This window comes from Taudactylus pleione, unplaced genomic scaffold (assembly GCF_031769625.1).
Source record: "Taudactylus pleione unplaced genomic scaffold, aTauple2 ptg000632l, whole genome shotgun sequence".
Lineage (NCBI taxonomy): Eukaryota > Metazoa > Chordata > Amphibia > Anura > Myobatrachidae > Taudactylus > Taudactylus pleione.
Window position 1 is genome coordinate 2,225,534 of NW_028285034.1, and position 27,169 is coordinate 2,252,702.

Consider the following 27,169-nt stretch of genomic DNA (forward strand, 5'->3'; position numbering starts at 1 on the left):
GCTATAGTAATGGGACTCAGAGAGGACATGAGATAGGAGGTAGAGAGGACCCTCCATGTGAGGGTGACAGATGCTTAGACTATAGGAGCTATAGTAATGGGACTCACAGAGGACATGAGATAGGAGGTAGAGAGGACACTCCATGTGAGGGTGACAGTGATGCTGAGACTATAGGAGCTATAGTAATGGGACTCAGGGAGGACATGAGATAGGAGGTAGAGAGGACCCTCCATGTGAGGGTGACAGTGATGCTGAGACTATAGGAGCTATAGTAATGGGGCTCAGAGAGGACCTGAGATAGGAGGTAGAGAGGACCCTCCATGTGAGGGTGACAGTGATGTTGAGACTATAGGAGCTATAGTAATGGGACAGACAGGACATGAGATAGGAGGGAGAGAGGACCCTCTTTGTGAGGTGACAGATGCTGAGAATATAGGAGCTATAGTAATGGGACTCAGAGAGGACATGAGATAGGAGGTAGAGAGGATCCTCCATATGAGGGTGACAGTGATGATGAGACTATAGGAGCAATAGTAATGGGACTCAGAGAGGACATGAGATAGGAGGGAGAGTGGACCCTCCGTGTGAGGGTGACAGTGATGCTGACACTATAGGAGCTATAGTAATGGGATTCACAGAGGACCTGAGATAGGAGGTAAAGAGGACCCTCCATGTGAGGGTGACAGCGATGCTGAGACTATAGGAGCTATAGTAATGGGACTCAGAGAGGACCCTCCATGTGAGGGTGACAGATGCTTAGACTATAGGAGCTATAGTAATGGGACTCACAGAGGACATGAGATAGGAGGTAGAAAAGACCCTCCATGTGAGGGTGACAGTGATGCTGAGACTATAGGAGCTATAGTAATGGGACTCAGGGAGGACCTGAGATAGGAGGTAGAGAGGACCCTCCATGTGAGGGTGACAGTGATGCTGAGACTATAGGAGCTATAGTAATGGGACTCAGAGAGGACATGAGCTAGGAGGGAGAGAGGACCCTCCATGTGAGGGTGACAGTGATGCTGAGACTATAGGAGCTACAGTAATGGGACTCAGAGAGGACATGAGATAGGAGGGAGAGAGGACCCTCCATGTGAGGGTGACAGTGATGCAGAATCTATAGGAGCTTAAGTAATGGGACTCACAAAGAACATGAGATAGGAGGTAGAGAGGACCCTCCATGTGAGGGTGATAGTGATGCTGAGACAATAGGAGCTATAGTAATAGGACTCAGAGAGGACATAAGATAGGAGGGAGAGAGGACCCTCTATGTGAGGGTGACAGTGATGCTGAGACTATAGGAGCTATAGTAATGGGACTCACAGAGGACATGAGAAAGGAGGTAGAGAGGACCCTCCATGTGAGGGTGACAGTGATGCTGAGACTATAGGAGCTATAGTAATGGGAATCAGAGAGGATATGAGATAGGAGGGAGAGAAGACCCTCCATGTGAGGGTGACAGTGATGCTGAGACTATAGGAGCTATAGTAATGGGACAGACAGGACATGAGATAGGAGGGAGAGAGGACCCTCTATGTGAGGTGACAGATGCTGAGAATATAGGAGCTATAGTAATGGGACTCAGAGAGGACATGAGATAGGAGGTAGAGAGGATCCTCCATGTGAGGGTGACAGTGATGCAGAGACTATAGGAGCTATAGTAATGGGACTCAGAGAGGACCTGAGATAGGAGGTAGAGAGGACCCTCCATGTGAGGGTGACAGTGATGCTGAGACTATAGGAGCTATAGTAATGGGACTCAGAGGACATGATATAAGAGGTAGAGAGGACCCTCCTTGTGAGGGTGACAGTGATGCTGAGACTATAGGAGCTATAGTAATGGGACTCAGGGAGGACCTGAGATAGGAGGTAGAGAGGACCCTCCATGTGAGGGTGACACTGATGCTGAGACTATAGGAGCTATAGTAATGGGACTCAGAGAGGACCTGAGATAGGAGGTAGAGAGGACCATCCATGGGAGGGTGACAGTGATGCTGAGACTATAGGAGCTATAGTAATGGGACTCACAGAGGACATGAGATAGGAGGTAGAGAGGACCCTCAATGTGAGGGTGATAGTGATGCTGAGACAATAGGAGCTATAGTAATAGGACTCAGAGAGAACATAAGATAGGAGGGAGAGAGGACCCTCCATGGGAGGGTGACACTGATGCTGAGACTATAGGAGCTATAGTAATGGGACTCAGAGAGGACATGAGATAGGAGGTAGAGAGGACCCTCCATGTGAGGGTGACAGTGATGCTGAGACTATAGGAGCTATAGTAATGGGACTCAGAGAGGACATGAGATAGGAGGTAGAGAGGACCCTCCATGTGAGGGTGACAGTGATGCTGAGACTATAGGAGCTATAGTAATGGGACGCAGAGAGGACATGAGATAGGAGGGAGAGAGGACCCTCCATGTGAGGGTGACAGTGATGCTGAGACTATAGGAGCTATAGTAATGGGACTCAGAGAGGACATGAGATAGGAGGTAGAGAGGACCCTCCATGTGATGGTGACAGATACTGAGACTATAGACGCTATAGTAATGGGAATCAGAGAGAACCTGAGATAGGAGGTAGAGAGGACCCTCCATGTGAGGATGACAGTGATGATGAGACTATAGGAGCTATAGTAATGGGACTCAGAGAGGACATGAGATAGGAGGAAGAGAGGACCCTCCATGTGAGGGTGACAGTGATGCTGAGAATATAGGAGCTATAGTAATGGGACTCAGAGAGGATATGAGATAGGAGGGAGAGAGGACCCTCCATGTGAGGGTGACAGTGATGCTGACACTATAGGAGCTATAGTAATGGGATTCACAGAGGACCTGAGATAGGAGGTAGAGAGGACCCTTCATGTGGGGGTGACAGCGATGCTGAGACTATAGGAGCTATAGTAATGGGACTCAGAGAGGACATGAGATAGGAGGTAGAGAGGACCCTCCATGTGAGGGTGACAGATGCTTAGACTATAGGAGCTATAGTAATGGGACTCACAGAGGACATGAGATAGGAGGTAGAGAGGACCCTCCATGTGAGGGTGACAGTGATGCTGAGACTATAGGAGCTATAGTAATGGGACTCAGGGAGGACATGAGATAGGAGGTAGAGAGGACCCTCCATGTGAGGGTGACAGTGATGATGAGACTATAGGAGCAATAGTAATGGGACTCAGAGAGGACATGAGATAGGAGGGAGAGTGGACCCTCCGTGTGAGGGTGACAGTGATGCTGACACTATAGGAGCTATAGTAATGGGATTCACAGAGGACCTGAGATAGGAGGTAAAGAGGACCCTCCATGTGAGGGTGACAGCGATGCTGAGACTATAGGAGCTATAGTAATGGGACTCAGAGAGGACCCTCCATGTGAGGGTGACAGATGCTTAGACTATAGGAGCTATAGTAATGGGACTCACAGAGGACATGAGATAGGAGGTAGAAAAGACCCTCCATGTGAGGGTGACAGTGATGCTGAGACTATAGGAGCTATAGTAATGGGACTCAGGGAGGACCTGAGATAGGAGGTAGAGAGGACCATCCATGTGAGGGTGACAGTGATGCTGAGACTATAGGAGCTATAGTAATGGGACTCAGAGAGGACATGAGCTAGGAGGGAGAGAGGACCCTCCATGTGAGGGTGACAGTGATGCTGAGACTATAGGAGCTACAGTAATGGGACTCAGAGAGGACATGAGATAGGAGGGAGAGAGGACCCTCCATGTGAGGGTGACAGTGATGCAGAATCTATAGGAGCTATAGTAATGGGACTCACAAAGAACATGAGATAGGAGGTAGAGAGGACCCTCCATGTGAGGGTGATAGTGATGCTGAGACAATAGGAGCTATAGTAATAGGACTCAGAGAGGACATAAGATAGGAGGGAGAGAGGACCCTCTATGTGAGGGTGACAGTGATGCTGAGACTATAGGAGCTATAGTAATGGGACTCACAGAGGACATGAGAAAGGAGGTAGAGAGGACCCTCCATGTGAGGGTGACAGTGATGCTGAGACTATAGGAGCTATAGTAATGGGAATCAGAGAGGATATGAGATAGGAGGGAGAGAAGACCCTCCATGTGAGGGTGACAGTGATGCTGAGACTATAAGAGCTATAGTAATGGGACAGACAGGACATGAGATAGGAGGGAGAGAGGACCCTCTATGTGAGGTGACAGATGCTGAGAATATAGGAGCTATAGTAATGGGACTCAGAGAGGACATGAGATAGGAGGTAGAGAGGATCCTCCATGTGAGGGTGACAGTGATGCTGAGACTATAGGAGCTATAGTAATGGGACTCAGAGAGGACCTGAGATAGGAGGTAGAGAGGAACGTCCATGTGAGGGTGACAGTGATGCTGAGACTATAGGAGCTATAGTAATGGGACTCAGAGAGGACATGAGATAGGAGGTAGAGAGGAACCTCCATGTGATGGTGACAGATGCTGAGACTATAGAAGCTATAGTAATGGGAATCAGAGAGGACCTGAGATAGGAGGTAGAGAGGACCCTCCATGTGAGGGTGAAAGTGATGATGAGACTTTAGGAGCTATAGTAATGGGACTCAGAAAGGACATGAGATTGGAGGAAGAGAGGACCCTCCATGTGAGGGTGACAGTTATGCTGAGAATATAGGAGCTATAGTAATGGGACTCAGAGAGGATATCAGATAGGAGGGAGAGAGGACCCTCCATGTGAGGGTGATAGTGATGCTGACACTATAGGAGCTATAGTAATGGGATTCACAGAGGACCTGAGATAGGAGGTAGAGAGGACCCTCCATGTGAGGGTGACAGCGATGCTGAGACTATAGGAGCTATAGTAATGGGACTCAGAGAGGACATGAGATAGGAGGTAGAGAGGACCCTCCATGTGAGGGTGACAGATGCTTAGACTATAGGAGCTATAGTAATGGGACTCACAGAGGACATGAGATAGGAGGTAGAGAGGACCCTCCATGTGAGGGTGACAGAGATGCTGAGACTATAGGAGCTATAGTAATGGGACTCAGGGAGGACCTGAGATAGGAGGTAGAGAGGACCCTCCATGTGAGGGTTACACTGATGCTGAGACTATAGGAGCTATAGTAATGGGACTCAGAGAGGACATGAGATAGGAGGTAGAGAGGACCCTCCATGTGAGGGTGACAGTGATGCAGAGACTATAGGAGCTATAGTAATGGACCTCAGAGAGGACCTGAGATAGGAGGTAGAGAGGACCCTCCATGTGAGGGTAACAGTGATGCTGAGACTATAGGAGCTATAGTAATTGGACAGACAGGAAATGAGATAGGAGGGAGAGAGGACCCTCTATGTGAGGTGATAGATGCTGAGAATATAGGAGCTATAGTAATGGGACTCAGAGAGGACATGAGATAGGAGGTAGAGAGGATCCTCCATATGAGTGTGACAGTAATGATGAGACTATAAGAGCTATAGTAATGGGACTCAGAGAGGACATGAGATAGGAGAGATAGAGGACCCTCCATGTGAGGGTGACAGTGATGCTGACCCTATATTCACAGAGGACCTGAGATAGGAGGTAGAGAGGACCCTCCATGTGAGGGTGACAGCGATGCTGAGACTATAGGAGCTATAGTAATGGGACTCAGAGAGGACCCTCCATGTGAGGGTGACAGATGCTTAGACTATAGGAGCTATAGTAATAGGACTCAGAGGACATGATATAGGAGGTAGAGAGGACCCTCCATGTGAGGGTGACAGTGATGCTGAGACTATAGGAGCTATAGTAATGGGACTCAGGGAGGACCTGAGATAGGAGGTAGAGAGGACCCTCCATGTGAGGGTGACACTGATGCTGAGACTATAGGAGATATAGTAATGGGACTCAGAGAGGACATGAGATAGGAGGGAGAGAGGAACATCCATGTGAGGGTGACAGTGATGCTGAGACTATAGGAGCTATAGTAAGGGGACTCAGAGAGGACATGAGATAGGAGGTAGAGAGGACCCTCCATGTGATGGTGACAGATGCTGAGACTATAGAAGCTATAATAATGGGAATCAGAGAGGACCTGAGATAGGAGGTAGAGAGGACCCTCCATGTGAGGGTGACACTGATGATGAGACTATAGGAGCTATAGTAATGGGACTCAGAGAGGACATGAGATAGGAGGGAGAGAGGACCCTCGATGTGAGGGTGACAGTGATGCTGAGAATATAGGAGCTATAGTAATGGGACTCAGAGTGTATATGAGATAGGAGGGAGAGAGGACCCTCCATGTGAGGGTGACAGTGATGCTGACACTATAGGAGCTATAGTAATGGGATTCACAGAGGACCTGAGATAGGAGGTAGAGAGGACCCTCCATGTGAGGGTGACAGCGATGCTGAGACTATAGGAGCTATAGTAATGGGACTCAGAGAGGACATGAGATAGGAGGTAGAGAGGACCCTCCATGTGAGGGTGACAGATGCTTAGACTATAGGAGCTATAGTAATGGGACTCACAGAGGACATGAGATAGGAGGTAGAGAAGACCCTCCATGTGAGGGTGACAGTGATGCTGATCCTATAGGAGCTATAGTAATGGGATTCACAGAGGACCTGAGATAGGAGGTAGAGAGGACCCTCCATGTGAGGGTGACAGCGATGCTGAGACTATAGGAGCTATAGTAATGGGACTCAGAGAGGACCCTCCATGTGAGGGTGACAGATGCTTAGACTATAGGAGCTATAGTAATGGGACTCAGAGGACATGATATAGGAGGTAGAGAGGACCCTCCATGTGAGGGTGACAGTGATGCTGAGACTATAGGAGCTATAGTAATGGGACTCAGGGAGGACCTGAGATAGGAGGTAGAGAGGACCCTCCATGTGAGGGTGACACTGATGCTGAGACTATAGGAGCTATAGTAATGGGACTCAGAGAGGACATGAGATAGGAGGGAGAGAGGAACCTCCATGTGAGGGTGACAGTATTGCTGAGACTATAGGAGCTATAGTAAGGGGACTCAGAGAGGACATGAGATAGGAGGTAGAGAGGACCCTCCATGTGATGGTGACAGATGCTGAGAATATAGAAGCAATAATAATGGGAATCAGAGAGTACCTGAGATAGGAGGTAGAGAGGACCCTCCATGTGAGGGTGACACTGATGATGAGACTATAGGAGCTATAGTAATGGGACTCAGAGAGGACATGAGATAGGAGGGAGAGAGGACCCTCCATGTGAGGGTGACAGTGATGCTGAGAATATAGGAGCTATAGTAATGGGACTCAGAGAGTATATGAGATAGGAGGGAGAGAGGACCCTCCATGTGAGGGTGACAGTGATGCTGACACTATAGGAGCTATAGTAATGGGATTCACAGAGGACCTGAGATAGGAGGTAGAGAGGACCCTCCATGTGAGGGTGACAGCGATGCTGAGACTATAGGAGCTATAGTAATGGGACTCAGAGAGGACATGAGATAGGAGGTAGAGAGGACCCTCCATGTGAGGGTGACAGATGCTTAGACTATAGGAGCTATAGTAATGGGACTCACAGAGGACATGAGATAGGAGGTAGAGAAGACCCTCCATGTGAGGGTGACAGTGATGCTGAGACTATAGGAGCTATAGTAATGGGACTCAGGGAGGACCTGAGATAGGAGGTAGAGAGGACCCTCCGTATGAGGGTGACACTGATGCTGAAACTATAGGAGCTATAGTAATGGGACTCAGAGAGGACATGAGATTGGAGGTAGAGAGGACCCTCCATGTGAGGGTGACAGTGATGCTGACTATAGGAGCTATAGTAATGGGACTCAGAGTGGACCTGAGATAGGAGGTAGAGAGGACCATCCATGGGAGGGTGACAGTGATGCTGAGACTATAGGAGCTATAGTAATGGGACTCACAGAGGACATGAGATAGGAGGTAGAGAGGACCCTCAATGTGAGGGTGATAGTGATGCTGAGACAATAGGAGCTATAGTAATAGGACTCAGAGTGGACATAAGATAGGAGGGAGAGAGGACCCTCTATGTGAGGGTGACAGTGATGCTGAGACTATAGGAGCTATACTAATGGGACTCAGAGAGGATATGAGATAGGAGGGAGAGAGGACCCTCCATGTGAGGGTGACACTGATGCAGAGACTATAGGAGCTATAGTAATGGGACTCACAGAGGACATAAGATAGGAGGGAGAGAGGACCCTCCATGTGAGGTTGATATTGATGCTGAGACAATAGGAGCTATAGTAATAGGACTCAGAGAGGACATAAGATAGGAGGGAGAGAGGACCCTCTATGTGAGGGTGACAGTGATGCTGAGACTATAGGAGCTATAGTAATGGGACTCACAGAGGACATGAGAAAGGAGGTAGAGAGGACCCTCCATATGAGGTTGACAGTGATGCTGAGACTATAGGAGCTACAGTAATGGGACTCAGAGAGGACATGAGATAGGAGGGAGAGAGGACCCTCCATGTGAGGGTGACAGTGATGCTGAGACTATAGGAGCTATAGTAATGGGACTCAGAGAGGACCTGAGATAGGAGGTAGAGAGGATCGTCCATGTGAGGGTGACAGTGATGCTGAGACTATAGGAGCTATAGTAATGGGACTCAGAGAGGACATGAGATAGGAGGTAGAGAGGAACCTCCATGTGATGGTGACAAATGCTGAGACTATAGAAGCTATAGTAATGGGAATCAGAGAGGACCTGAGATAGGAGGTAGAGAGGACCCTCCATATGAGGGTGACAGTGATGATGAGACTATAGGAGCTATAGTAATGGGACTCACAGAGGACATGAGAAAGGAGGTAGAGAGGACCCTCCATGTGAGGGTGACAGTGATGCTGAGACTATAGGAGCTATAGTAATGGGACTCAGAGAGGACATGAGATAGGAGGGAGAGAGGACCCTCCATGTGAGGGTGACAGTGATGCAGAATCTATATGAGCTTAAGTAATGGGACTCACAGAGGACATGAGATAGGAGGTAGAGAGGACCCTCCATGTGAGGGTGACAGTGATGCTGAGACCATAGGAGCTATAGTAATGGGAATCAGAGAGGATATGAGATAGGAGGGAGAGAAGACCCTCCATGTGAGGGTGACAGTGATGCTGAGACTATAGGAGCTATAGTAATGGGACAGACAGGACATGAGATAGGAGGGAGAGAGGACCCTCTATGTGAGGTGACCGATGCTGAGAATATAGGAGCTATAGTAATGGGACTCAGAGAGGACATGAGATAGGAGGTATAGAGGATCCTCCATGTGAGGGTGACAGTGATGCTGAGACTATAGGAGCTATAGTAATGGGACTCAGAGAGGACCTGAGATAGGAGGTAGAGAGGATCGTCCATGTGAGGGTGACAGTGATGCTGAGACTATAGGGGCTATAGTAATGGGACTCAGAGAGGACTTGAGATAGGAGGTAGAGAGGAACCTCCATGTGATGGTGACAAATGCTGAGACTATAGGAGCTATAGTAATGGGAATCAGAGAGGACCTGAGATAGGAGGTAGAGAGGACCCTCCATGTGAGGGTGACAGTTATGCTGAGAATATAGGAGCTATAGTAATGGGACTCAGAGAGGATATGAGATAGGAGGGAGAGAGGACCCTCCATGTGAGGGTGATAGTGATGCTGACACTATAGGAGCTATAGTAATGGGATTCACAGAGGACCTGAGATAGGAGGTAGAGAGGACCCTCCATGTGAGGGTGACAGCGATGCTGAGACTATAGGAGCTATAGTAATGGGACTCAGAGAGGACATGAGATAGGAGGTAGAGAGGACCCTCCATGTGAGGGTAACAGATGCTTAGACTATAGGAGCTATAGTAATGGGACTCACAGAGGACATGAGATAGGAGGTAGAGAGGACCCTCCATGTGAGGGTGACAGTGATGCTGAGACTATAGGAGCTCTAGTAATGGGACTCAGGGAGGACCTGAGATAGGAGGTAGAGAGGACCCTCCATGTGAGGGTGACACTGATGCTGAGACTATAGGAGCTATAGTAATGGGACTCAGAGAGGACATGAGATGGGAGGTAGAGAGGACCCTCCATGTGAGGGTGACAGTGATGCAGAGACTATAGGAGCTATAGTAATGGGACTCAGAGAGGACCTGAGATAGGAGGTAGAGAGGACCCTCCATGTGAGGGTGACAGTGATGCTGAGACTATAGGAGCTATAGTAATGGGACAGACAGGAAATGAGATAGGAGGGAGAGAGGACCCTCTATGTGAGGTGATAGATGCTGAGAATATAGGAGCTATAGTAATGGGACTCAGAGAGGACATGAGATAGGAGGTAGAGAGGATCCTCCATATGAGGGTGACAGTGATGATGAGACTATAGGAGCTATAGTAATGGGACTCAGAGAGGACATGAGATAGGAGAGATAGAGGACCCTCCATGTGAGGGTGACAGTGATGCTGACACTATAGGAGCTATAGTAATGGGATTCACAGAGGACCTGAGATAGGAGGTAGAGAGGACCCTCCATGTGAGGGTGACAGCGATGCTGAGACTATAGGAGCTATAGTAATGGGACTCAGAGAGGACCCTCCATGTGAGGGTGACAGATGCTTAGACTATAGGAGCTATAGTAATGGGACTCAGAGGACATGATATAGGAGGTAGAGAGGACCCTCCATGTGAGGGTGACAGTGATGCTGAGACTATAGGAGCTATAGTAATGGGACTCAGGGAGGACCTGAGATAGGAGGTAGAGAGGACCCTCCATGTGAGGGTGACACTGATGCTGAGACTATAGGAGCTATAGTAATGGGACTCAGAGAGGACATGAGATAGGAGGGAAAGAGGACCCTCCATGTGAGGGTGACAGTGATGCTGAGCCTATAGGAGCTATAGTAAGGGGACTCAGAGAGGACATGAGATAGGAGGTAGAGAGGACCCTCCATATGATGGTGACAGATGCTGAGACTATAGAAGCTATAGTAATGGGAATCAGAGAGGACCTGAGATAGGAGGTAGAGAGGACCCTCCATGTGAGGGTGACACTGATGATGAGACTATAGGAGCTATAGTAATGGGACTCAGAGAGAACATGAGATAGGAGGGAGAGAGGACCCTCCATGTGAGAGTGACAGTGATGCTGAGAATATAGGAGCTATAGTAATGGGACTCAGAGAGTATATGAGATAGGAGGGAGAGAGGACCCTCCATGTGAGGGTGACAGTGATGCTGACACTATAGGAGCTATAGTAATGGGATTCACAGAGGACCTGAGATAGGAGGTAGAGAGGACCCTCCATGTGAGGGTGACAGCGATGCTGAGACTATAGGAGCTATAGTAATGGGACTCAGAGAGGACATGAGATAGGAGGTAGAGAAGACCCTCCATGTGAGGGTGACAGTGATGCTGAGACTATAGGAGCTATAGTAATGGGACTCAGGGAGGACATGAGAGGTAGAGAGGACCCTCCATGTGAGGGTGACAGTGATGCTGACTATAGGAGCTATAGTAATGAGACTCAGAGAGGACCTGAGATAGGAGGTAGAGAGGACCATCCATGGGAGGGTGACACTGATGCTGAGACTATAGGAGCTATAGTAATGGGACTCACAGAGGACATGAGATAGGAGGTAGAGAGGACCCTCAATGTGAGGGTGATAGTGATGCTGAGACAATAGGAGCTATAGTAATAGGACTCAGAGTGGACATAAGATAGAAGGGAGAGAGGACCCTCTATGTGAGGGTGACAGTGATGCTGGGACTATAGGAGCTATACTAATGGGACTCAGAGAGGATATGAGATAGGAGGGAGAGAGGACCCTCCATGTGAGGGTGACACTGATGCTGAGACTATAGGAGCTATAGTAATGGGACTCACAGAGGACATAAGATAGGAGGGAGAGAGGACCCTCCATGTGAGGGTGGCAGTGATGCTGACACTATAGGAGCTATAGTAATGGGATTCACAGAGGACCTGAGATAGGAGGTAGAGAGGACCCTCCATGTGAGGGTGACAGCGATGCTGAGACTATAGGAGCTATAGTAATGGGACTCAGAGAGGACATGAGATAGGAGGTAGAGAAGACCCTCCATGTGAGGGTGACAGTGATGCTGAGACTATAGGAGCTATAGTAATGGGACTCAGGGAGGACATGAGATTGGAGGTAGAGAGGACCCTCCATGTGAGGGTGACAGTGATGCTGACTATAGGAGCTATAGTAATGAGACTCAGAGAGGACCTGAGATAGGAGGTAGAGAGGACCATCCATGGGAGGGTGACACTGATGCTGAGACTATAGGAGCTATAGTAATGGGACTCACAGAGGACATGAGATAGGAGGTAGAGAGGACCCTCAATGTGAGGGTGATAGTGATGCTGAGACAATAGGAGCTATAGTAATAGGACTCAGAGTGGACATAAGATAGGAGGGAGAGAGGACACTCTATGTGAGGGTGACAGTGATGCTGGGACTATAGGAGCTATACTAATGGGACTCAGAGAGGATATGAGATAGGAGGGAGAGAGGACCCTCCATGTTAGGGTGACAGTGATGCTGAGACTATAGGAGCTACAGTAATGGGACTCAGAGAGGACATGAGATAGGAGGGAGAGAGGACCCTCCATGTGAGGGTGACAGTGATGCAGAATCTATAGGAGCTTAAGTAATGGGACTCACAGAGAACATGAGATAGGAGGTAGAGAGGACCCTCCATGTGAGGGTGATAGTGATGCTGAGACAATAGGAGCTATAGTAATAGGACTCAGAGAGGACATAAGATAGGAGGGAGAGAGGACCCTCTATGTGAGGGTGACAGTGATGCTGAGACTATAGGAGCTATAGTAATGGGACTCACAGAGGACATGAGAAAGGAGGTAGAGAGGACCCTCCATGTGAGGGTGACAGTGATGCTGAGACTATAGGAGCTATAGTAATGGGACTCAGAGAGGACATGAGATAGCAGGGAGAGAGGACCCTCCATGTGAGGGTGACAGTGATTCTGAGACTATAGGAGCTACAGTAATGGGACTCAGAGAGGACATGAGATAGGAGGGAGAGAGGACCCTCCATGTGAGGGTGACAGTGATGCAGAATCTATAGGAGCTTAAGTAATGGGACTCACAGAGGACATGAGATAGGAGGTAGAGAGGACCCTCCATGTGAGGGTGACAGTGATGCTGAGACTATAGGAGCTATAGTAATGGGAATCAGAAAGGATATGAGATAGGAGGGAGAGAAGACCCTCCATGTGAGGGTGACAGTGATGCTGAGACTATAGGAGCTATAGTAATGGGACAGACAGGACATGAGATAGGAGGGAGAGAGGACCCTCTATGTGAGGTGACCGATGCTGAGAATATAGGAGCTATAGTAATGGGACTCAGAGAGGACATGAGATAGGAGGTAGAGAGGATCCTCCATGTGAGGGTGACAGTGATGCTGAGACTATATGAGCTATAGTAATGGGACTCAGAGAGGACCTGAGATAGGAGGTAGAGAGGATCGTCCTTGTGAGGGTGACAGTGATGCTGAGACTATAGGAGCTATAGTAATGGGACTCAGAGAGGACCTGAGATAGGAGGTAGAGAGGATCGTCCATGTGAGGGTGACAGTATTGCTGAGACTATAGGAGCTATAGTAAGGGGACTCAGAGAGGACATGAGATAGGAGGTAGAGAGGACCCTCCATGTGATGGTGACAGATGCTGAGAATATAGAAGCAATAATAATGGGAATCAGAGAGTACCTGAGATAGGAGGTAGAGAGGACCCTCCATGTGAGGGTGACACTGATGATGAGACTATAGGAGCTATAGTAATGGGACTCAGAGAGGACATGAGATAGGAGGGAGAGAGGACCCTCCATGTGAGGGTGACAGTGATGCTGAGAATATAGGAGCTATAGTAATGGGACTCAGAGAGTATATGAGATAGGAGGGAGAGAGGACCCTCCATGTGAGGGTGACAGTGATGCTGACACTATAGGAGCTATAGTAATGGGATTCACAGAGGACCTGAGATAGGAGGTAGAGAGGACCCTCCATGTGAGGGTGACAGCGATGCTGAGACTATAGGAGCTATAGTAATGGGACTCAGAGAGGACATGAGATAGGAGGTAGAGAGGACCCTCCATGTGAGGGTGACAGATGCTTAGACTATAGGAGCTATAGTAATGGGACTCACAGAGGACATGAGATAGGAGGTAGAGAAGACCCTCCATGTGAGGGTGACAGTGATGCTGAGACTATAGGAGCTATAGTAATGGGACTCAGGGAGGACCTGAGATAGGAGGTAGAGAGGACCCTCCGTATGAGGGTGACACTGATGCTGAGACTATAGGAGCTATAGTAATGGGACTCAGAGAGGACATGAGATTGGAGGTAGAGAGGACCCTCCATGTGAGGGTGACAGTGATGCTGACTATAGGAGCTATAGTAATGGGACTCAGAGTGGACCTGAGATAGGAGGTAGAGAGGACCATCCATGGGAGGGTGACAGTGATGCTGAGACTATAGGAGCTATAGTAATGGGACTCACAGAGGACATGAGATAGGAGGTAGAGAGGACCCTCAATGTGAGGGTGATAGTGATGCTGAGACAATAGGAGCTATAGTAATAGGACTCAGAGTGGACATAAGATAGGAGGGAGAGAGGACCCTCTATGTGAGGGTGACAGTGATGCTGAGACTATAGGAGCTATACTAATGGGACTCAGAGAGGATATGAGATAGGAGGGAGAGAGGACCCTCCATGTGAGGGTGACACTGATGCAGAGACTATAGGAGCTATAGTAATGGGACTCACAGAGGACATAAGATAGGAGGGAGAGAGGACCCTCCATGTGAGGTTGATATTGATGCTGAGACAATAGGAGCTATAGTAATAGGACTCAGAGAGGACATAAGATAGGAGGGAGAGAGGACCCTCTATGTGAGGGTGACAGTGATGCTGAGACTATAGGAGCTATAGTAATGGGACTCACAGAGGACATGAGAAAGGAGGTAGAGAGGACCCTCCATATGAGGGTGACAGTGATGCTGAGACTATAGGAGCTACAGTAATGGGACTCAGAGAGGACATGAGATAGGAGGGAGAGAGGACCCTCCATGTGAGGGTGACAGTGATGCTGAGACTATAGGAGCTATAGTAATGGGACTCAGAGAGGACCTGAGATAGGAGGTAGAGAGGATCGTCCATGTGAGGGTGACAGTGATGCTGAGACTATAGGAGCTATAGTAATGGGACTCAGAGAGGACATGAGATAGGAGGTAGAGAGGAACCTCCATGTGATGGTGACAAATGCTGAGACTATAGAAGCTATAGTAATGGGAATCAGAGAGGACCTGAGATAGGAGGTAGAGAGGACCCTCCATATGAGGGTGACAGTGATGATGAGACTATAGGAGCTATAGTAATGGGACTCACAGAGGACATGAGAAAGGAGGTAGAGAGGACCCTCCATGTGAGGGTGACAGTGATGCTGAGACTATAGGAGCTATAGTAATGGGACTCAGAGAGGACATGAGATAGGAGGGAGAGAGGACCCTCCATGTGAGGGTGACAGTGATGCAGAATCTATATGAGCTTAAGTAATGGGACTCACAGAGGACATGAGATAGGAGGTAGAGAGGACCCTCCATGTGAGGGTGACAGTGATGCTGAGACCATAGGAGCTATAGTAATGGGAATCAGAGAGGATATGAGATAGGAGGGAGAGAAGACCCTCCATGTGAGGGTGACAGTGATGCTGAGACTATAGGAGCTATAGTAATGGGACAGACAGGACATGAGATAGGAGGGAGAGAGGACCCTCTATGTGAGGTGACCGATGCTGAGAATATAGGAGCTATAGTAATGGGACTCAGAGAGGACATGAGATAGGAGGTATAGAGGATCCTCCATGTGAGGGTGACAGTGATGCTGAGACTATAGGAGCTATAGTAATGGGACTCAGAGAGGACCTGAGATAGGAGGTAGAGAGGATCGTCCATGTGAGGGTGACAGTGATGCTGAGACTATAGGGGCTATAGTAATGGGACTCAGAGAGGACTTGAGATAGGAGGTAGAGAGGAACCTCCATGTGATGGTGACAAATGCTGAGACTATAGGAGCTATAGTAATGGGAATCAGAGAGGACCTGAGATAGGAGGTAGAGAGGACCCTCCATGTGAGGGTGACAGTTATGCTGAGAATATAGGAGCTATAGTAATGGGACTCAGAGAGGATATGAGATAGGAGGGAGAGAGGACCCTCCATGTGAGGGTGATAGTGATGCTGACACTATAGGAGCTATAGTAATGGGATTCACAGAGGACCTGAGATAGGAGGTAGAGAGGACCCTCCATGTGAGGGTGACAGCGATGCTGAGACTATAGGAGCTATAGTAATGGGACTCAGAGAGGACATGAGATAGGAGGTAGAGAGGACCCTCCATGTGAGGGTAACAGATGCTTAGACTATAGGAGCTATAGTAATGGGACTCACAGAGGACATGAGATAGGAGGTAGAGAGGACCCTCCATGTGAGGGTGACAGTGATGCTGAGACTATAGGAGCTATAGTAATGGGACTCAGGGAGGACATGAGAGGTAGAGAGGACCCTCCATGTGAGGGTGACAGTGATGCTGACTATAGGAGCTATAGTAATGAGACTCAGAGAGGACCTGAGATAGGAGGTAGAGAGGACCATCCATGGGAGGGTGACACTGATGCTGAGACTATAGGAGCTATAGTAATGGGACTCACAGAGGACATGAGATAGGAGGTAGAGAGGACCCTCAATGTGAGGGTGATAGTGATGCTGAGACAATAGGAGCTATAGTAATAGGACTCAGAGTGGACATAAGATAGAAGGGAGAGAGGACCCTCTATGTGAGGGTGACAGTGATGCTGGGACTATAGGAGCTATACTAATGGGACTCAGAGAGGATATGAGATAGGAGGGAGAGAGGACCCTCCATGTGAGGGTGACACTGATGCTGAGACTATAGGAGCTATAGTAATGGGACTCACAGAGGACATAAGATAGGAGGGAGAGAGGACCCTCCATGTGAGGGTGGCAGTGATGCTGACACTATAGGAGCTATAGTAATGGGATTCACAGAGGACCTGAGATAGGAGGTAGAGAGGACCCTCCATGTGAGGGTGACAGCAATGCTGAGACTATAGGAGCTATAGTAATGGGACTCAGAGAGGACATGAGATAGGAGGTAGAGAAGACCCTCCATGTGAGGGTGACAGTGATGCTGAGACTATAGGAGCTATAGTAATGGGACTCAGGGAGGACATGAGATTGGAGGTAGAGAGGACCCTCCATGTGAGGGTGACAGTGATGCTGACTATAGGAGCTATAGTAATGAGACTCAGAGAGGACCTGAGATAGGAGGTAGAGAGGACCATCCATGGGAGGGTGACACTGATGCTGAGACTATAGGAGCTATAGTAATGGGACTCACAGAGGACATGAGATAGGAGGTAGAGAGGACCCTCAATGTGAGGGTGATAGTGATGCTGAGACAATAGGAGCTATAGTAATAGGACTCAGAGTGGACATAAGATAGGAGGGAGAGAGGACACTCTATGTGAGGGTGACAGTGATGCTGGGACTATAGGAGCTATACTAATGGGACTCAGAGAGGATATGAGATAGGAGGGAGAGAGGACCCTCCATGTGAGGGTGACAGTGATGCTGAGACTATAGGAGCTACAGTAATGGGACTCAGAGAGGACATGAGATAGGAGGGAGAGAGGACCCTCCATGTGAGGGTGACAGTGATGCAGAATCTATAGGAGCTTAAGTAATGGGACTCACAGAGAACATGAGATAGGAGGTAGAGAGGACCCTCCATGTGAGGGTGATAGTGATGCTGAGACAATAGGAGCTATAGTAATAGGACTCAGAGAGGACATAAGATAGGAGGGAGAGAGGACCCTCTATGTGAGGGTGACAGTGATGCTGAGACTATAGGAGCTATAGTAATGGGACTCACAGAGGACATGAGAAAGGAGGTAGAGAGGACCCTCCATGTGAGGGTGACAGTGATGCTGAGACTATAGGAGCTATAGTAATGGGACTCAGAGAGGACATGAGATAGCAGGGAGAGAGGACCCTCCATGTGAGGGTGACAGTGATTCTGAGACTATAGGAGCTACAGTAATGGGACTCAGAGAGGACATGAGATAGGAGGGAGAGAGGACCCTCCATGTGAGGGTGACAGTGATGCAGAATCTATAGGAGCTTAAGTAATGGGACTCACAGAGGACATGAGATAGGAGGTAGAGAGGACCCTCCATGTGAGGGTGACAGTGATGCTGAGACTATAGGAGCTATAGTAATGGGAATCAGAAAGGATATGAGATAGGAGGGAGAGAAGACCCTCCATGTGAGGGTGACAGTGATGCTGAGACTATAGGAGCTATAGTAATGGGACAGACAGGACATGAGATAGGAGGGAGAGAGGACCCTCTATGTGAGGTGACCGATGCTGAGAATATAGGAGCTATAGTAATGGGACTCAGAGAGGACATGAGATAGGAGGTAGAGAGGATCCTCCATGTGAGGGTGACAGTGATGCTGAGACTATATGAGCTATAGTAATGGGACTCAGAGAGGACCTGAGATAGGAGGTAGAGAGGATCGTCCTTGTGAGGGTGACAGTGATGCTGAGACTATAGGAGCTATAGTAATGGGACTCAGAGAGGACATGAGATAGGAGGTAGAGAGGAACCTCCATGTGATGGTGACAAATGCTGAGACTATAGAAGCTATAGTAATGGGAATCAGAGAGGACCTGAGATAGGAGGTAGAGAGGACCCTCCATGTGAGGGTGACAGTGATGATGAGACTATAGGAGCTATAGTAATGGGACTCAGAAAGGACATGAGATTGGAGGAAGAGAGGACCCTCCATGTGAGGGTGACAGTTATGCTGAGAATATAGGAGCTATAGTAATGGGACTCAGAGAGGATATGAGATAGGAGGGAGAGAGGACCCTCCATGTGAGGGTGATAGTGATTCTGACACTATAGGAGCTATAGTAATGGGATTCACAGAGGACCTGAGATAGGAGGTAGAGAGGACCCTCCATGTGAGGGTGACAGCGATGCTGAGACTATAGGAGCTATAGTAATGGGACTCAGAGAGGACATGAGATAGGAGGTAGAGAGGACCCTCCATGTGAGGGTGACAGATGCTTAGACTATAGGAGCTATAGTAATGGGACTCACAGAGGACATGAGATAGGAGGTAGAGAGGACCCTCCATGTGAGGGTGACAGTGATGCTGAGACTATAGGAGCTATAGTAATGGGACTCAGGGAGGACCTGAGATAGGAGGTAGAGAGGACCCTCCATGTGAGGGTGACACTGATGCTGAGACTATAGGAGCTATAGTAATGGGACTCAGAGAGGACATGAGATGGGAGGTAGAGAGGACCCTCCATGTGAGGGTGACAGTGATGCTGAGACTATAGGAGCTATAGTAATGGGACAGACAGGACATGAGATAGGAGGGAGAGAGGACCCTCTTTGTGAGGTGACAGATGCTGAGAATATAGGAGCTATAGTAATGGGACTCAGAGAGGACATGAGATTGGAGGTAGAGAGGATCCTCCATATGAGGGTGACAGTGATGATGAGACTATAGGAGCTATAGTAATGGGACTCAGAGAGGACATGAGATAGGAGGGAGAGAGGACCCTCCGTGTGAGGGTGACAGTGATGCTGACACTATAGGAGCTATAGTAATGGGATTCACAGAGGACCTGAGATAGGAGGTAGAGAGGACCCTCCATGTGAGGGTGACAGCGATGCTGAGACTATAGGAGCTATAGTAATGGGACTCAGAGAGGACCCTCCATGTGAGGGTGACAGATGCTTAGACTATAGGAGCTATAGTAATGGGACTCACAGAGGACATGAGATAGGAGGTAGAGAAGACCCTCCATGTGAGGGTGACAGTGATGCTGAGACTATAGGTGCTATAGTAATGGGACTCAGGGAGGACCTGAGATAGGAGGTAGAGAGGACCCTCCATATGAGGGTGACACTGATGCTGAGACTATAGGAGCTATAGTAATGGGACTCAGAGGACATGATATAGGAGGTAGAGAGGACCCTCCATGTGAGGGTGACAGTGATGCTGAGACTATAGGAGCTATAGTAATGGGACTCAGAGAGGACCTGAGATAGGAGGTAGAGAGGACCCTCCATGTAAGGGTGACAGTGATGCTGAGACTATAGGAGCTATAGTAATGGGACTCACAGAGGACATGAGATAGGAGGTAGAGAGGACCCTCAATGTGAGGGTGATAGTGATGCTGAGACTATAGGAAAGAACTGGAAGCAAAGTGATAGCATAAACCATCATAACATAAGCTATTACTTCCAAACATCCACGTCTACTGCGCATGGCCGCCCCATAGGCAAATGGTGTTAGCTGCCGGGGCCAGACTCCATAATGGCGGTCCCTACATGTAAAGTCATAGGGATGCTTAATACTTGTGGGTACTCTCTGAATATGGGTATTTTGTGGGGGGATATCACCTACAGTGAGTAAAAGGTCAGGATCAGAAGAGGTGTACTAAGCCTTGGAGAGGTACAGTGGAGAGATATAAAGTACCAGCCAATCAGCTCCTAACTGTCACTTTACAGGCTGTGATTGAAAAATGGCAGTTAGGAGCTGATTGGTTGGTACTTTATTACTCTCCACTTTATCTCTCTCCCCATAGATCACTTAGAGGTTACCATCTAGATGTCGCTGAGTACACATGGATGTGGGTGCATGTTGGGGGGCTGGAGAGAGGTTGAGGTAATAGTGTGGGAGGCTGAAGATGGCACAGCCTGTGGGGAGTGACCTGCGGATAACTGGCAATGACTGGTAGAATCAGTTACTGTAGGTGCGATAGCTGCCGGACCCCGTTACACATCCATAACATAAATACATGGGACGTTGGGCTGAATATAGATTTACTGACTACCCCAATTCACTTGGGACGGGTTCCTACCTCGCAGCTGTGAGTATTAAGGACATGGGGTAATTATACTCCTGAAGATTACTTTTATGAAGTAATCTGTGCATTATACCAAAGATACAGGGACTGTATTTCCGATATTATTGCTTCGCCATCGTACACTTGGAGCATTATTTATGGATTTTTAATATTTTAGTTATTTATATTGTGTACATGTTGTTCGTGTTTAAGGTGTATGCCGGTATTAGAATTCTCCCGGCATAGACCCTATTACTTTTATTCCTACTGGTGTCCCCACTGCAAGATGCTACTGTTTTTCATTTGTTTTACTGATGCTGTTTATTTAATTGATATTATCATCATTATTATTAGTAAATTCCATTGACATATACCTGTCTGCATGTCATGCTCCGGACACTTAAAACCACCTTTTTACCTCTCCGATGCCTGTCCAGGCTAGCGCTGAGGTCCACTCGCTCTGAGCATCACTCCCAGATAGCACAGAGGTCCCCTCACGCTGCCCAAGGCTCCCGGCTGGTGCTGAGGTCTACTCCTGCCCGGTCCGCCTAGTGTCCTGTCACTGAGCATGGAGACGGCTCTCCGCAGCCTCTTGCTCACAGCGTGTCTCCCCAGTATGATGGTACACAGGCTGCATGCCAGAGTTCCCTCCTAAACCTCAGTATGGGTGCAGCCATGTTGGACTCTGTCACCTGACTCTCCCACACCACTCAGAGTGCTGCTCCCAGACCAGCTGATAGTAGCATCCAATCCCTGGGGATCCTCTCCTATAAATTCCATTTCCTGACTGGCCCCTGTTGCCAGTACAACGTCACTTGTCGCTGAAGTTACAGCTCAGTGCTGAGCTCCCAGGTACTCTGTATCGGAACAGTCCCAGTCTGTTATATCCAGTTCCTATATCTGGTAAACAAGTCTCCTATACCATCTCGCACACCAGTCTGGTTTTTGCCACTGAAACTTGTTCTTACAGCCACCATCGGTTCCAGCTGATACCTCCAACCATCGGTCTCATCCGATGCTTCCAACATTTGACTCATATTACGTTCTTCAATTCAACATCGGTCCCAACTGATCAAGTTCATCAATTCATTAATATCGTATTCAATTCCATCATTCTTCAAATCATCAACATCTGTCTCACACCGATCCAGCTCTCAATCCAGCATCATTGGTCCCAGGGCCTGATTCAGCAAGGATCGCAAGTAAGAGATTGCATGCCGCTGCGAGAACATGGCTATCAGAACACAAGATGTAGACGCCCAGCACTACATAAAGCCAGCCCACCTTCCTTTACTCTATGCCTGATCAGTACGCAGGCTATCAAAAACATCGGTAACATCGACAACCGTCAAACCCATACGCAACTGTGGTAGCCCTGACCTGCCGCAGGATTGTCCAGGAATGATGATGTTTGTCCATGCAAGATGACGTTTAGCCTCTTTCTGAGTTCCGTTTTTTTTGAGGGAAAAATCCGAACTCGGCGTGCAAAGTCGAACCTATCCGAGCCTGCACATCCCTAATATATATATACTAGGGGTGAGCGGGTTCGGATTTCTGAAATCCGAGCCCCCCCGATCTGAGGCCGATCCGAGTCAGGCTCGACTTTTCCCGCCTGAATCGGATCTGAAATCGAGGCAAAATGTCATCATCCCGCCTTCCGGGTCTCGCGGGTTTTAGATCCTATATAAGGTACCCGCGTCGGTGCCATTTTCTCACTCGGCTGTGGACAGTGAAGAGGGAGGGTGGGAGTTAGGGCTGGCTGGGCTGTGTAGTGTAGTGTAGTATTGTGCTGTGCTGTGCTGTGCTGCTGTTGTCCATAGGGGCTGCGTCCACTCCTCCAAAGTCCATAGGGGCTGGCTGTGTTGTGCTGTGCTGCTGTTGTCCATAGGGGCTGCGTCCACTCCTCCAAAGTCCATAGGGGCTGGCTGTGTTGTGCCATGCTGCTGTTGTCCATAGGGGCTGTGTCCACTCCTCCAAAGTCCATAGGGGCTGGCTGGACTGTGCTGTGCAGTCAGTTGTCCATAGGGGCTGTGTCCACTCAAAAGTCCTGTGCAGTGTCCCAGTCCTAAAGGGGTGCTGTAGTGTTGTCCAGGGGGTGCTCTGTCCATCAGGGGTGCTCCTCCCAAGTGCAAAAAAATAAATATTTTTTCTGTGTTTGTGAATTGTGTGCGCAGTAGCCGCACGTGCATCAACAAAGTAGCGCCAATCGTGCGCCTGTGTCATAAGTAAAGGGCCAGCTGGCTTGACCGTTAAAGGGTGCTGTAACCCCCAAAGTGCACTCCAAACCAAATAAAAAAATATTTTCTGTGTTTCTGAATTGTGTGCACTGTGGCTGCACGTGCATCAACAAAGGAGCAGCGCCAAGAGTGCGCCTGTGTCCCATAAGTAAAGGGCTAGCTGGCTTGTCCATTAAAGGGTGCTGTAACCCCCAAAGTGCACTCCAAAAAAAATAAAAAAATATATTTTTTTGTGTTTGTGAATTGTGTGCGCAGTAGCTGCACGTGCATCAACAAAGTAGCGCCAAGCGTGCACCTGTGTCATAGGTAAAGGGCCGGCTGGCTTGCCCATTAAAGGGTGCTGTAACCCTCAGAGTGCACTCCACAAAAAATAAAAAATTCTCCTTTTTTTTTCTGTCTTTGTGATTTGTGTGGGCTGTAGCTGCGCCTGCATCCTCAAAGCAGCAGCGCGAAGTGTGTGTCTGTCTGTTAAAGGGTGGTGTAACCCCCAAAGTCCACTCCAACAAAAATAAAATATTTTCTTCTGTGTTTGTGAATTGTCTGCACTGTACGTGCATCCTCAAAGCAGCAGCGCCAAGTGTGCATCTGTCTGTTAAAGGGTGGTGTAACCCTCAAAGTGCGCTCCTCAAAGAATAAAAAATTCTTATTTTTTTTCTGTGTTTGTGAATTGTGTGCACTGTAGCTGCACGTGCATCAACAAAGGAGCAGTGCCAAGCGTGTGCCTGTGTCCCATAAGTAAAGAGCCGGCTGGCTCATTTCTTAAATGGTGGTGTAACCCACAAAGTGCACTAGTGTCCAACAAAAATAAAAAATTATTTTCTGTGTTTGTGTGCGCCTTAGCCACACGTATATATCAATATAACATAAATGGAGGACCAAACTTTCTCCGATAAAAATAAAATAGGGAAAGATCAAGAACCACTTCCTCCTAGTGCTGAAGCTGCTGCCACTAGTCATGACATAGACGATAACATGCCATCAACGTCATCTGCCAAGGCCGATGCCCAATGTCATAGTAGAGGGTACATACAATCCCAAATGATAAAGTTCAGGAAAATTACCTTAAAAAAAACATTTAAATCATTGGGGAGAAACGTAAACTTGCCAATATGCCATTTACGACACGGAGTGGCAAGGAACGGCTAAGGTCTTTCCCTATGTTCATGACTAGTGGTTCAGCTTCACATGACGATGGAAGCCCTCCTCCCGCTAAAAAAATGAAACGAGTTAAGCTGGCAAAAGCACAGCGAAGAACTGTGCGTTCTAAGAAGATATCACAAATCCCCAAGGAGAGTCCAAGGGGGTCATTCAGACCCGGTCGTTAGCGCCGATGCGCTCGGACAGGGTCGATGGCCGCCCACAGAGCATGCGCACGCCGGCGCCATCGTGCGCATGCGTGAGACCCGCTACGACCGACAGCGCCGGTCGTAGCGGGTCTCGATCCAAAGGGGACGAGCTGTCGATGTTGATTGACAGCTCGCCCCATTTGGAAGGCGGGCCGGGGGGGTGGCAGCCCAAACGGAGGCGTTCCCATGGGAACGCCTACCATTTGGGGGAGGCCCCAATGACATGACTAGTGCTGTCAGTGGAGAGCTTCCGCCTCAGACAGAGCCAGAAGCTCTCCGGGGCTTACGACAAGGGAGACCCTACCCTAGGGTCTCGTCGTAAGCCCCGATGGTCTCTGACCATCGCGACCATCGCTTGGAGTGGTCGTTAGAGCTGTGGGTGCTAACCCACAGCCTAACGACCGCAACAGAGGCGGGCGGTCAGGATGCAAGCGGCCGCCCAGTTTCTGAGCGACCGCTTGCATCCTCCGACCGCCTCTGAATGAGGCCCCAAGTGTGGTGGCGGTTGCGATGCCTGACCTTCCCAGCTCTGGACGGGAAGAGGTGGCTCTTTCCACCATTTGCACGCCCCCTGCAAGTGCTGAAAGGAGCACCCACAGTCCACTTGCTGATATGCAAATTGCAGATGTCACTGTTGAAGTACAACAGGATGAGGATACTGGTGTAGCTGCCGCTGAGGAGGAAGTTGGCGAGGAGGATTCTGATGGTGATATGGTTTGTTTAAATCAGGCTCCGGGGGAGACAGTTGTTGTCCGTGGGATGAAAAAGCCCATCACGGTCATGCCTGGGCAGAAGACCAAACATTCCACCTCTTTGGTCTGGCAATATTTCTATCCAAATCCAGACAACAACTGTCTTGCCATATCTACCATATGTAAAGGTGAAATAAGTAGGGGTAGGGACGTTAACCACCTAGGAACATCTTCCCTTATACGGCACCTGCAGCGCGTTCATAAAAAGTTACTGTCAAGTTCAGAAACTTTGGATAAGACCGTAAGCAGTCCAGGGACACCTAAATCCTGTTGTCCTGTTGTATCCAAGCGCCTGCAAACCACACCGTCAACTCCCTCCTCGTCAATTTCCTCCTTAGTCAGGATCGGAAGTAGTCCTGCAGGCCATGTCACTGGCATGACTGACTCTCCTATTCGGGATTCCTCCGGAGGATCCTGCATTGCTACGCCTCCTGCTGCCACTGCTGCTGCTGTTGCTGCTGGGAGTTGTTCATCATCCCAGAGAGGAAGTAGGAACACCACTACTTTTACTAAACAATTGACCCTCCAACAGTCCTTAGCGAGGAGGATGAAGTACGACAGCAATCATCCAGAAGCAAAACGTATAACTGAGGCCTTGACTGCTATGTTGGTGTTAGACGTGCGTCCGGTATCCGCCATTAGTGCAGTGGGATTTAGACAATTGATGGAGGTAGTGTATCCCCGGTTCCAAATCCCATCTAGATTCCACTTCACTAGGCAGGCGATACTGAGACTGTACAGAAACGTCAGAAAAAGTGTCCTCAGTGTCCTGAAAAATGCGGTTGTACCCAATGTCCACTTAACCATGGACATGTGGACAACTGGAACAGGGCAGACTAAGGACTATATGACTGTGATAGCCCACTGGGTAGATGTATCACCTTACGCAGCAACAACAGCAGCGTCACCAGTAACAGCATCTCAGAAACGCCAGCTCGTTCCAAGGCAGGCTACGCTGTGTATCACCGGTTTCAGTAAGAGGCACACTGCCAACAACCTCTTAGAGAAATTGAGGGAAATCATCGCCCAGTGGCTTACCCCACTTAAACTCTCCTGGGGATTTGTGATATCTGACAACGCCACCAATATTGTGCGGGCATTACATCTGGGCAAATTCCAGCACGTCCCATGTTTTGCTCACACAATAAACTTGGTGGTGCAGAATTTTCTGAAAAGCGACAGGGGCATGCAGGAGACGCTTTGGGTGGCCCGAAAAATTTCTGGCCACTTTTGCCATTCAGTGACTGCGTGCCGAAGACTGGAGCGCCAGTAAACACTCTTGAACCTGCCCCGCCATCACCTGAAGCAAGAGGTTGTGGCGCAGTGGAACTCAACCCTCTATATGATTCAGAGGATGGAGGAGCAGCAAAAGGCCATTCAAGCCTATACATCCACCTATGACAAAGGAGGGGGTATGCACCTGACTCAAGTGCAGTGGAGAATGATTCCATGTTGTGCAAGGTTCTCCAGCCCTTCGAACTTGCCACATGTGAAGTCAGTTCAGACACTGCCAGCTTGAGTCAGGTCATTCCCCTCATCAGGCTTTTGCAGAAGCAGCTGGAGAAAGTGAAGGAGGAGCTAAGACGGAGCGATTCCGCTCGGCATGTGGGACTTGTGGATGAAGCCCTTAATTCGCTTTGCCAGGATTCCAGGGTGGTCAATCTGTTGAAATCAGACCACTACATTTTGGCCACCGTGTTCGATCCTAGGTTTAAAGCCTATGTGGTGTCTCTCTTTCCGGCCGACACAAGCCTGCAGAGGTGCAAAGACCTGCTGGTGAAAACACTGTCAGCTGAAGTGGAACGTGACACATCAACAGCTCCTTCTTCATTTTCTCCCGCAACTGGGGCTACCAGGATAAAACTTAGGTATCCTAAGCAACCCGCTGGCGGTGATGCAGGGCAGGC

The 27,169-nt window shown here is 48.9% G+C and overlaps 1 protein-coding gene across 1 annotated transcript in view; it reads right to left on the reverse strand.

Annotated features, from left to right (window-relative positions):
* LOC148479207 (uncharacterized) overlaps nt 1-21,363 on the reverse strand; it is a 98,138-nt gene extending 76,775 nt beyond the window's left edge. Inside the window, exon 1 of the mRNA XM_088454793.1 lies at nt 21,302-21,363. Within this exon, the coding sequence (XP_088310919.1) occupies nt 21,302-21,311 (10 nt within the window). The 5' untranslated portion in view covers nt 21,312-21,363. The remainder of the gene's footprint in view (nt 1-21,301) is intronic.
* Between the last annotated feature and the right edge of the window lie 5,806 nt (nt 21,364-27,169).